This window comes from Cyprinodon tularosa, unplaced genomic scaffold (assembly GCF_016077235.1).
Source record: "Cyprinodon tularosa strain WSP-4 unplaced genomic scaffold, ASM1607723v1 ctg45, whole genome shotgun sequence".
Lineage (NCBI taxonomy): Eukaryota > Metazoa > Chordata > Actinopteri > Cyprinodontiformes > Cyprinodontidae > Cyprinodon > Cyprinodon tularosa.
Window position 1 is genome coordinate 1765329 of NW_024039174.1, and position 12505 is coordinate 1777833.

At 42.9% G+C, this 12505-nt stretch overlaps 1 protein-coding gene across 1 annotated transcript; it reads left to right on the forward strand.

Moving 5' to 3' along the window:
* The first annotated feature begins 1694 nt into the window (after window positions 1-1694).
* Window positions 1695-11584, forward strand: LOC119793319 (zinc finger MYM-type protein 1-like). The gene is made up of 5 exons (XM_038300443.1): window positions 1695-1758; window positions 1960-2101; window positions 2191-2278; window positions 2774-3020; window positions 9732-11584. The coding sequence occupies exons 1-5, from the start codon at window positions 1695-1697 to the stop codon at window positions 11582-11584; spliced, it is 2394 nt and encodes a 797-aa protein (XP_038156371.1).
* Window positions 11585-12505: the final 921 nt, after the last annotated feature.

Sequence of the window (12505 nt, forward strand, 5' to 3'; positions counted from 1 at the left end):
GAGGCTTTTTTCCTCCTCTTCCTCTTCAGAACCCAGTTGGTTTGGTTTGTACCTTATGATTGAGTTTTGTTAGGTTTGTGTTGCGTTTGTGTATTTCTAATTGGTTATGGTTCTGTATTATCTGTTTTGGTTTCTTATTTCAGGTAATCCTTTTTTCAGGTTTTACTTAATATAATTTAATAAATTTCCTTTTTCATTAACTCTAAAAATCCTTGTGTGGTCTCCATTAATGTTACCCCACCTAACAAGCCAGGTGGACGTAACATTGTGGGGGCTTGTCCGATTCATGTGGACTAATTATGCTTAATTGGCCTCCTTGATTGTTTTCAGGTTGCAGTTACATGCCCCTGATTTTGGTTTTCCTGTGTTGCAGGTTGTTTGTGGGTTTTTGGGCTACTTTAAGGTCTTTGGAACCTTACTAGATTTTGGACATTTTTGGTGTTCCATATGTTTGTTGTTGGAGGTCCATGAGGATTTTTGCTCTTTTGTTAGAGGGGGGGAGAGAGAAGTCTCTTTGTTTTGTGTCAGGTAAGTGCTATCTGGTGTTTGTTGTTTGGCAACTCCATTTTAGTCAACCCTGTTTATTATTTTAGTTTGTTATTTTTGGGCTGGACTCTGGGCTGAGGGCACCGCCGTGGTTTGCTGCCTGAGAGGTTTTGGCCTGGAGGGATTTGCTGCCAGCGGTATCTTGGTGCTTAAAGTGCCTTAGCTCTTGGAGGAAAGCCTGAAGACTAGGCTAAGATTAGTCAGGGCTTTGATCGGTTAGTTAGTGTTAGGATAATGGAGTTTTGCCATTTGTTTGTACCAGTTATGCACTTCCTGATTGTTGGTTAAAAAAAAGAAAAAGAAACAAAAAAATTGGTGTTTTCTGATTAGGTTGGTTTGTTGGATTATTTTTTGTTGAAAATGGATACTGTGGGTTCTTTTTTGGCTTCCCCAACTTTAGAACTGTTGGAAAAGCTTACTAAGGAGCAGATGCATCAAGTAGCTGAACACTTTGAAATTGACCTTGGAGTTGCGAAAGGATTTAAAAAACCTCAATTAAGGAGTTTCTTAAAAGACAAACTTGTACAACTAAATGTCTTTGCCATTTCTTTTTCAGATGCTGATGTGTCAGATGTAACTTCCCGGGGCATAGATTCTTTAACTGGTGCTTCAAAGTTGGATGATGACTCGCCAGGTCCAACGGTATCTCAAGAGTCTCAATTAAAGTTTCAATCTATGAGAACTGAGATGGAAATGCGGTTTGAGGTGGAAAAATTGCGGCTAGCACATGAGCTTGAGGAGAGAAAACTAGCTTCAGAAGAAAACAGGCTAGCGCATGAACAAGAACAAAAAGAAAAGAGGTTAGCGCATGAACAAGAAGAAAAGAGGCTAGCGCGTGAACAAGAAGAAAAGAGGCTAGCGTATGAACAAGAAGAAAAGAGGCTAGCGTATGAACAAGAAGAAAAGAGGCTAGCGTATGAACACGAAGAAAAGAGGCTAGCGTATGCACATGAATTGGAGATTAAGAAATTATCGTTGGAAGCTGAGCGCTTGAAGTTGATGTCTGAGGGCAGGTTAAGTGGTGGATCTTTCAATCTGTCTCAAGGTGGTGATAGGTTTTCTGGACATAACTTGGTTAACATGTTGAAGCTGGTACCCAAGTTTAATGAACAAGATCCTGATGTGTTTTTTTTTCTTTGTTTGAGGACATGGCAGAGGACAATGAGTGGGGTGATCGTGATTGTTCCATTCTGCTGCAAAGTGTGCTGGTGGGTAAGGCCCAAGAAGCTTATGTTTCATTAACATCAGCTGAAAGAAAGGTATACAAATCTGTTAAAGAAGCTGTTTTGAAGGCTTATGAACTGGTTCCTGAACATTACAGGCAACAATTTAGGAACTGCAGGAAGGCTGAAAACCAGACAAATACAGATCTAGTCAGACAACTAAACACCCAGTTTTATCGTTGGTTATCAGCTGAAGGTGTGAAGGACTTTGAATCCCTTTGTGATTTGATGGTGTTGGAACAGTTCAAGACCATTATTCCAGCTCGGGTTGCCACATATGTTAACGAGCAAAAGGTAAAAACTGCTGCTAAAGCTGCTGTCTTGGCAGATGAGTATGTTCTGACCCATAAAACTGAGGGATTACAATTGGGAAGGCAGCTATAGCTTTCAGGAATCTCATCATGATTGGTTCTCTGATAAGACTGGAGTGGAATCTAAAGCAGACTCTGTTTGTAACTATTGTCGCCAGAAAGGACACTGGAAAAACACTCATCATGATTGGTTCTCTGGTAAGACTGGGGTGGAATCTAAAGCAGACTCTGTTTGTAACTATTGTCCCCAGAAAGGACACTGGAAAAATGAGTGTCCTCTGAATACCAAAATGAAATCGGCTAGGAGTAAACGAGATGATCAAAAACCTGTTGCTTTAGCCAGTGTTTCACAGTTGCATTCAGTGGAGTCTACACATCCAGCTAAAGTTGAAAGTGTAAGACCAACTGTTTTAGCTGTACCTGTTGACTATAAGTTTTTTTCAGAACTGACTGTTACAGATCCCCAGATTTGTGAGAAGGATGTCGGACAGGACTATGCACCTTTCATCAAAAATGGGTTTGTTTCTTTGAGTGGCAGTTCAAATGGAGTGGCTGTGAAGATTCTACGTGACACCGGAGCATCTGAATCTTTCATATTGGAATCTGTTTTGCCATTTTCTCCTTTATCTGATACTGGTTGTAGTGTCTTAATTAGAGGTATTGGGTTGGAAACTTTCTGTGCCTCTTCATAAGATCTACTTGCAGTCAGAACTTGTACAAGGAGAGGTAACTATAGCTCTTCGTCCTTCGTTGCCTGTGGAAGGTGTATCTCTCATTCTAGGAAACAATCCGGCAGGTGGACGTGTGTGGCGAGATGTTGCACCCCCTCCAGTGGTCCGAGCTTGTCCATCCGTTTCTTTGTCAGACGTATGTGCTCGAGACTTTCCTGAGGCTTTTCCAGGTTGTGCAGTAACTGTGGCTGATAAGGAGGTTGAGTTTGGTAAGCCTGGTTCTGTTCTTGAGAAGACTGCCTGTTTGCCAACTCTTCCTGTTCCTTTGTCACTCAGTGAGTTGATTGCAGCCCAGCAGGAGGAAACAACCTTAGCTGCTCTGTTTGACCAAGTCCAGGCAGCTGAACAGGACACAAAAGTGTCAAGTGGATATATTCTACAAAAAGATCTGTTGGTACGTAAATGGTTGCCTTATAGTGACGGGGAAATTGTTGGTCCAGTTTATCAAGTTGTTGTTCCAGTCAAGTTCAGAAACCTTGTTTTGAAAACTGCTCATGGAGGATTGTCTGGACATTTAGGGGTCAATAAAACTTATAATCGAGTTTTACAACGTTTTCTTTGGCCACGTCTGGAAAAAGATGTCGCTTATTTTGTGAAAACTTGTCACACTTGCCAGTTAACTGGGAAACCTAATCAGACCTTGAAACCAGCTTCACTTTTTCTCATACCGGCTGCTGGTAAACCTTTTGAACACTTGATCGTGGATTGTGTTGGCCCACTGATTCCTTCAAAGTTAGGATCTGTGTATTTGCTAACAGTTATGTGTAGAAGCACTTGTTATCCTGCAGCCTATGCTCTGAACTTGGCTGGCTAACTAGCCTCTGAGAATCTTAAAAAGACTCAGAGAAAAATTAAACCATGGTTTGACCAAAAAGCTGAGATGGTTACAGAGGTCCCTGTTGGGGTCCTCTGTTTTAAGGTGGGAGGTGTTACGGCTGCAGGGGGTCTCTGCTTTTTCTTTCAGGGTCCTGGAGGCAGGCCTTCTGCAGGTGTTATGATTTTTCCCCTGATTGGTGCTCTGCTGCTTAAAAGCTGTCATGCTGCAGCAGTCAGGAGGCTTTTTTCCTCCTCTCCCTCTTCAGAACCCAGTTGGTTTGGTTTGTACCTTATGATTGAGTTTTGTTAGGTTTGTGTTGCGTTTGTTTATTTCTAATTGGTTATGGTTCTGTATTATCTGTTTTGGTTTCTTATTTCAGGTAATCCTTTTTTCAGGTTTTACTTAATATAATTTAATACATTTCCTTTTTCATTAACTCTAAAAATCCTTGTGTGGTCTCCATTAATGTTACCCCACCTAACAAGCCAGGTGGACGTAACATCATCATTAAGTTTTCCAAAACCCCACGTGTAATAACTAAGGAAATTGAGGTTCTCAGATTTGTAGGTTATGCAGGTGTGTTGTTAAAACTACATCCCCATAACCTGGGAATCTGAGAACCTTTCTCTACTTTTTATTCATATTCATTCATGCCTCTGGACTGTTGTGACAATGTAAAAAAAAAAAGAAAAAAGTATGAGAAACTATGTTTCTCATACTTTTTGTTGTTTTCCTTTGTCATTATATCTATGTGACTCATATACAACTTCAGTTGGATTTAATGATTTTAGTATCTTGGCTCATAGCATTCCTTTATTATACAGCTTGTCTGCACATGCATATGAATGTCGTTTGTGGTGGAAGACGTGGTTGCCATGACAAGATCAACTCGAAGAACAGGATGAGCTGTTTGCTGAGAACTTTTATGTAAAGGAACAGTGTGTGCTGCAGAATCAATCCAAAGGCAAGATTTCATCTTAGATACCGAAATCAATGTCTGCTTTTTATTTATCTGTTCTCTAAACCTGTGAGGCCTTTCGGCCAGCATTATATTACTAAGAAAGTTTTAAAACATCAACCCTGATTTTATTTTTTTTATTTATTTTTTTTTTTCTAAAAGCACTTATTAACTGTGCTGCCATTCTTAATGTGTAGTTAATGAGGAGAAAACGCGCACTTTAAGAGTGCAAACATTGCAGCAAAAAGCATTATCAGTATACAAGTAATGCTATACCATATAAATGATTAAAGTAGACTCATATTCCTTAAAATGTTAATTCCTAAAGATCACCAACGTTAACCTTTAGCGTACAAACAAATCTAAGACTTTTATCTGTCTCATTATGAGAAAACCAGTGCAGCTGCTCAGTGCAAGACCTTCACTTTGTGAACTTCTCTCTGTGTATTTAAGCTTCTTAATTTGTTTGTTTTTCTCAAGAAAGCTAGCATTTATAATCTAAATTAATCATTATGTATGCTTAATGGTGAAATTTTCTGGAAAGCAAGGTACTGACAGGCTAATTCCTAAATGTCTCACACAACCCAGAGGTGGTCTCTGCGTGTTTTGCACAGGGCTTAACTCAAATACATTCATCTTTCGGCTTTTCAAGTCATGCTGACAAGTTTTCTCCCCCCCCTAATTTGTCATCATATGTACTCTCTGGCTTTGCCTAACCGCCTGCCCCCACTTGCCTGTCTGATTTGGAGAGCTAATGGGGTTCACTAAAGATAACCACTGTTTGTCTGTCACAAACATTTGTTTCAACAAGCTGGGTACCAAAAACTAACCAAAGTGAAAATGAGTAAATCTGCTCAATACTAACTCAGCAGCTTATTTACACTTAAAAAGGTACATTTACCATTATTTCCTATTATGGAAATTTCATTATGTTATTTTCAATTTTTGAAGGAGGAAAAACAACTTTGAGAAGAGAAAATGCATTTACAGTACATCAAAAAAGAAATAATACTGTGGTCCTCAATTACTTATAAGATGTGTAAGATGTGTTGTATTTGTTTAAATCAACACTAAGTGTCATTTACAGCTTTCACTAGCACTGTAGCAACTTTGAAGGGGGTGGCAGTAACCCTGCCACACAAAACAACTACAAATGTGCAGACTGCATATGTCACTTTCCCTTTTCCCCATTTGTTATAAAAATGTTAGTTGATGTGTCTATGCTTCCCTGAGAGACTTTATTTATGTGTTTAATTTTTGCGGCTTCTGCTTTGGAAAAACTGAGACCGGAGGAGTTTACCTATGGATTTAAACAGCTTGAGCCTTCCCTTACTGTCACTGCGCCTCTCTTTGCAAACCTGTGTCACCTAGCAAATGTGACAAGTGACTCGCATACCAAGAAACTAATGGATGCAGAACTTCTTGCTAATGTTCTGTTGGCTAAAAACATTAAGGAACTTCAGGAGCAGTACAGTTTTCTCAGATTATAGTCCCCACACCGCAGGAATATCGGAATATGTGCTTAAATACCAGCCAAACCCATGTGCATAGGGACAGATAAAACTCTTCAATAAATCAAACATGACCTGCTGCATATCTGACTCACTAACCATTTAAATTAACAATTTTGATTAGTTTAAGATGCAAGTATTCACATACTCGTATTATACCACCCTGCACTTACATATTCAGCTCTCTTCATCAGCATTTCGCTTCTTCATCTGAGCTCGGAGCAGCTGGTGTGCTTGACCTTGCATTGAATTACGGGACAACTAAGGCTAAGAAGGGTGCAGCGGACCAGTCCTCCCGACAGAAAGGAAAAGTAGGCTGCATTTGTGGGATGAAAATGAAGGAGTCTTCTAATCCAAACAGGCCACGGTGCTGTGCTATAACGTAATTGGCCAACAAATTTGACTTTCAAAAAACACAGCCACCAGCTTCGAACACAGCTTATACTTGTGCAAATTTGCAGGGCTGATATTCAGGCATTGTAAGGTGGGTGGTGGGAGGGGAGGGAGGGGAGTGTGGGGATACGGCCCAAAATTCCTTACCTCGTCACTATTCATCTTTCACACAGCTGCTAGAAACAGAAATGTGGTTCAATCCAACTGCAGGTGACCAGGAAACCCATATTTTACTACGCTATGGATTTACTAAACACTGGTCCTCATGGGAAATGGGGTCTTCCTTCAGGCAAAACAACTTCTACACCTTTTGACCACTGTGGGGAGCCTAAATTGACCAAAACTAAAAGTTGTTTAGTGCTGCTTTAACATCTAGATCTGGGCCTAAGTATACCAGGGACTTTTTTGTTTAAATTCAGTGCTAAATAAATCTACTGTGAACCATTAATTGAATACCTATAAAACAACAATCTAAAAGGAGGAGGCAATTGCAGGACCCTGGTCGTATCTTGATAAAGTAAGTTTAGAAAGCTGCTAGTTTTCAATATAAAGGGAAACAGAAGAGAGGAAGCACATACGGGAGGGTAATAGTAATGAAAACCAAGGAAACACCAGGAGACACCCATAACCATAGGTGGATTAATGACCGGGCCTACCGGGCCCAGGCCCAGGGGGCCAGAGGCCCCAAGGGACCAGGCCAACTTGGCCCCGCGGCCGCGACCCAAGCAAAACTACTTTTGCAAAAATAATAATCTTAGGCCCCAAGGGGCCAGGCCAACTTGGCCCCGCGGCCACGATCCATAGAGGGTAAGAGGCCCCAAGGGGCCATGATCCATAGAGGGTAAGAGGCCCCAAGGGGCCAGGTCAACTTGGCCCCGCGGCCACGACCCACAGAGGGCCTGAGGTCCTAAGGGGTCAGGCCAACTTGGCCCCGCAGCCATGATCCATAGAGGGTAAGAGGCCCCAAGGGGTCAGGCCAACATGGCCCCGCGGCCATGATCCATAGACGGTCAGAGGCCCCAAGGGGCCAGGCCAACTTGGCCCCGCGGCCACGATCCATAGAGGGTCAGAGGCCCCAGGGGGCCAGGTCAACTTGGCCCCGCGGCCACGATCCATAGACGGTCAGAGGCCCCAAGGGGCCAGGCCAACTTGGCCCCGCGGCCACGATCCATAGAGGGTCAGAGGCCCCAGGGGGCCAGGTCAACTTGGCCCCGCGGCCATGATCCATAGAGGGTCAGAGGCCCCAGGGGGCCAGGTCAACTTGGCCCCGCGGCCAGGATCCATAGACGGTCAGAGGCCCCAAGGGGCCAGGCCAACTTGGCCCCGCAGCCACGACCCACAGAAGGCCAGAGGCCCCAAAGGGCCAGGCCAACTTGGACCCGCGGCCGCAAGCCACAGAAGGCCAGAGGCCCCAAGGGGCCAGGTCAACTTGGCCCCGCGGCCACGATCCATAGAGGGTAAGAGGCCCCAAGGGGCAAGGTCAACTTGGCCCCGCGGCCGCGACCCACAGAGGGCCTGAGGTCCTAAGGGGTCAGGCCAACTTGGCCCCGCGGCCATGATCCATAGAGGGCCAGAGGCCCCGAGGGGTCAGGCCAACTTGGCCCCGATCCATAGAGGGTCAGAGGCCCCAAGGGGCCAGGCCAACTTGGCCCCGCGGCCACGGCCAACAGAGGCCCCAAGGGGCCAGGCAAAATTGGCCCCGCGGCCATGATCCACAGAGGGCCAGAGGCTCTCAATCATTATTATCAAAGCTAATTCTCAAATTGGATGGATCACACAACCTCACTCACATATTCTTTATCAATTATTAAAGGTTGTTTCTGAATTTTGATCACAGAACTTAATGCAAATATTCTTGATTGATTGACAAAGCTCATTCTTAAATTTTGATTACACAACCTTACTCTGACAAATTATCATTATCAAAAAGCTCTATCTCGAATTTGGATCACAGAATCTCACTCAAGTATTCTTAGCTGTGCCCTTCCCCCATCAAGTCTTTCATAAACCGGTCTGTTCTTTTAGAATCTCCTCATTTGGTATTTTGAACTCGTGAGAGACTGCTCAAAATTTGGTTTCCTTTCCCTCAGTTCAGACTCAGAGATAATTTGAAATCATTCAACAAGAAGTTTAACGCGCGCACACACACACACACACTTGAGTTGAGCATTACTTGGAAATTCTTATATTTTCCATTTTGCTGTTACTATCAGCATCTTCCCATTTTGTCCTTTTCTTTCGAAAAAGTTTACAGTCTGACATTTGTCACTGCTGTCAGTTAATAACTTTTTGGTCTTTGACCCATTTTGTCATTTTCTCGATTCGATCGTCACTGACCACTCTCTCCTGTCTGGCAGACATCGTTGCTGCCATCATAGCTAGCAAGCTGCCTGCAGATAGCAACATTTTGGTGTCCTTTGTGAAAATATTTAGATAGAAGACAAAAGTGCACAAAGTTGTACAATTATTATCTTTTCAAAATATTTGTTTCACTGTCAGTGTGATTGACCGACTTTGCCGCTAGATTTCGTGTCTTTTGGCCATACCTGGCTAGCGACTAAAAACATCATTTAGCGACTTTTTGGTTGTGAAGATAAGTGGTAAAAGCAGATCTGCCTGTTGGTCTTCCCACATTTTGCCATTTGGTACTTTGCACTCTTGTTGGTCACTCCAAGGCATTTGTCCCTGCCTTCAGCTAGTCACTTGGCTCTTTTGGAATATATTTCACTGTAATTGGCTCTCTCTCTCTTTCTCCTCAGTACAAATCAGTCTGTTCCCTTGCCATTTAGACATTTTCTTGATTCGATCATCACTGACCACTCTGCTCTCCTGCTGTCTATCAGACGAATCAGTTGATTCTCTGCTCTCAATTGTCTATGCTAGTAAGCTGTTATTCTCTGCTTTGGAGTGTTGATGCTGGGTTGCTAGTTTTCTAAATCACCTCACACACTTGAAGGAAGCAGCACCGATCATAAACACACAAACAAACTCACACACACACACACACACACACACACACACATAGTTGGTTTATCTGTTGTGATAGGCAAAGAGCCAATGTGCAAAGAAAGAAGGGAAATATGGATCATAAACGTTTAAGTGGAGGAGCTAGAAAAAAAATTCAGCAAGAAAAGAAAAAAAAAGGAATCAGTTTTACTTGAGAGTGTTCCAAATATCTCCAGCTTCTTCAGTACAAAGACATCTGCTGAAAGCAATTCTATAAATGCTACTGCAAATTCAGCTAAGGTTAGCAATGCACCTGAGCTAGCATGTAGCTCCCAAGATCCTGAGACCACTACAAGTGTAGACACTGAACCAAATGCTTCTGATGCTTATGATTCAACCAATTCAGCAGTAGCCAGTTGCTCGGATGAATGTGAGGTCACTGCACCTCTGGACAGCATAGAAAATGAGCTGAATCTTTCTTCAACACCATCTACAGTGACAACTCTACCTAATGATCCCGCTAAATGGGCTGAGACCCTCACTGAGTCAATGAAGGAAGTTCTTATTCAAAGAGGTGCAAAATCATTTCACAACCGTCACAGCCATTATCCAGCTTCTGTGAGGAACAGTGGGCTAGGAGGCAAAACCCGATGCCTAAACAATGAACATTTTACTTCACACTTGCCCAATGGACAACGAGTACAAAGAGAGTGGCTGATGTACTCTCCCTCTACTGGTAATGTTTACTGCTTTGCATGCAAACTGTTTTCCCCAAAAACGCATTCTTTTGTGACAGGCTATTGTGATTGGAAACACTCAGAAAGATTTGGTGAACATGAGCAAAGTGCTGAGCACATAACCTGCATGCAAGCAGTCTTGAACCACGCCAAAGGTGCCACAGTTGATGCAGACCTGTTCAAACAGTTTCAGGCAGAGAGCAGCTATTGGAGGCAGGTGTTACAAAGAGTTGTTGCAGTCATTAAATTCCTTGCAGAAAGGGGCCTTGCATTTAGGGGTAAAAATGAATCGTTAGGGTCTCCTCTCAATGGGAACTACCTTGGTATTCTGGAGGTCCTGGCTGAATTTGATCCCTTTCTAAAGGATCACATCAGAAAGTTTGGGCAGATGGGTCGAGGTAATACCTCATATCTGTCCTCCACCATTTGTGAGGAATTCATTGAATTGATGGGTGCAAAAACCAAACAGGCTATAGCAGATGAACTGCAAGCAAGCAAATACTACTCTATCATTGTGGATTCAACCCCAGATTTATCTCATGTGGACCAATTGACATTCATATTCCGTTTTGTTAGCAAAGAGGGCAGTGTTGTTGAACGCTTTGTGGGTTTTGAGCCCATTACTAGCCATACAGGTGAAAGTTTGGCTAACTGTGTCATGTCTGTGTTGGAAACTCTAGGGTTAGAGCTGTCAAATTGCAGAGGGCAGGCTTATGATAATGCCAGCAACATGTCAGGGAGGTATAATGGGTTGCAGGCTCACTTAAAGAAAAGCAACCCATTAATACACTATATTCCATGTGCAGCTCACTCTTTGAATTTGGTGGGAGTCAACAGCATTGACAGATGTGGAAATGAAGTCTCTAAGTATTTTGACTTGATTCAGTCTATTTACAACTTCACAACTGCATCCACACACCGATGGGACAGGGTATTTGGCAATTCCAACATAGATCTCACACTTAAAGCTTTATCCAACACGCGTTGGAGTTGCCGTGCAGAATCTACCAAAGCACTGTGGCAGAACTACAGTAAAATAAAAGCAGCACTACAGGTTATTTCCACTGACGACACAGAGAAACGAGACACACGAACTGAAGCTGACAGTCTAGTGCGGAAGCTGGATTCACTTGAGATGGCCTTCATGGCAGGCTTTTGGGACACTGTTCTGTCCAGATTTCAGGCCACAAGTCTGCAACTTCAAAAAGCAGACATGGACCTTGGTACAGCAGTTAGATTGCTGGAATCTCTGCGCACCTTTGTTCTCTCCCAAAGAGATCTATTTGATCATTTTGAGCAGAAAGCCTTAAACATGTTGGGTGGCACCCCATCTTACAGGGCTGAACGGACGAGGAAACGTAAAAAGTTTGCTGATGAATCGTGCTTGAGGGAAGGCAACTGTTTCAAATAGAGACATGTATTGCCTCTATTGATCAACTGAGTTCAAGCCTTAATCACCGTCTGGAGGCCTACAAACATCTGAACAATTTGTTCAGTGTCCTTTTCTCTTTGGATACAGAGTCCAATGCTTCTGTCCTTCACAAGGCCAAGATTCTCACTGAATCATACCCATCTGACCTCAATAAAAGTCTTGGACAGGAGCTTATACAGTTAAAATCTTTTATACAGCTCAACAACACTGATGAGGAGAGGACCCCTTCAGGACTGCTCAAAACAATAATACATTTTGGACTACAGCCTACGTTTCCTAATACATACATTGCGCTACAGATTTTTCTCACTCTACCGGTCAGTAACTGTGAGGGAGAACGCTCATTCTCTCTTTTGTCAAGAGTAAAAAATGAGCTGCGCACAAGAATGACTCAGAAAAGATTAAATGCGTTATCTCTAATGGCAATTGAGAGTGAGCTGACAAGAGAGTTGGACTTCAATGATGTGGTGGATGATTTTGCAAAATTGAAAGCACGAAAGAAACCCCTTGCTTAAAGGTGCACTGTGTAAGATTTTTAGGTTATTTCCAGAATTCACCCATTCACTAATGTTAGGCTACCTGTTTTCATGAATACTTACCACCACCATAAAATTCTAAGTATCCATTATGACTTGGAGAATTGCACTTTCGCCATTTCTGGGAAGTGTCACCTGGATTGTGAAGATAGGATTGACTTTAGGCAGAAGCTTGGTGCTTTCTCTGGCAAACTGAACCTCAAGCTTCATTCTCTGCAGCTTTGCATTCTTGTGCAGACTTTCATCCACAAGGAACTTTTCAACTTCCCCACTATCGTGAAGGGGCCATCAAAAGATTTCAGTGTGTCCAGCATGTCTAGTCTCTTACTCTCCTTTCTTTGAGCCATCTCTTGTTTCTCATCTG

Excerpts from the sequence above, each read along its gene's own strand:
- LOC119793319 (XM_038300443.1), top strand. The coding sequence starts at position 1,695 with ATGGCAGAGGACAATGAGTGGGGTGATCGTGATTGTTCCATTCTGCTG. Across the intron at positions 1,759-1,959 it reads GCTGCAAAGTGTGCTGGTGG|CTGAAGGTGTGAAGGACTTT; the intron begins GTAAGGCCCAAG and ends GTTGGTTATCAG. Across the intron at positions 2,102-2,190 it reads GCTGCTGTCTTGGCAGATGA|ACTGGAGTGGAATCTAAAGC; the intron begins GTATGTTCTGAC and ends TTCTCTGATAAG.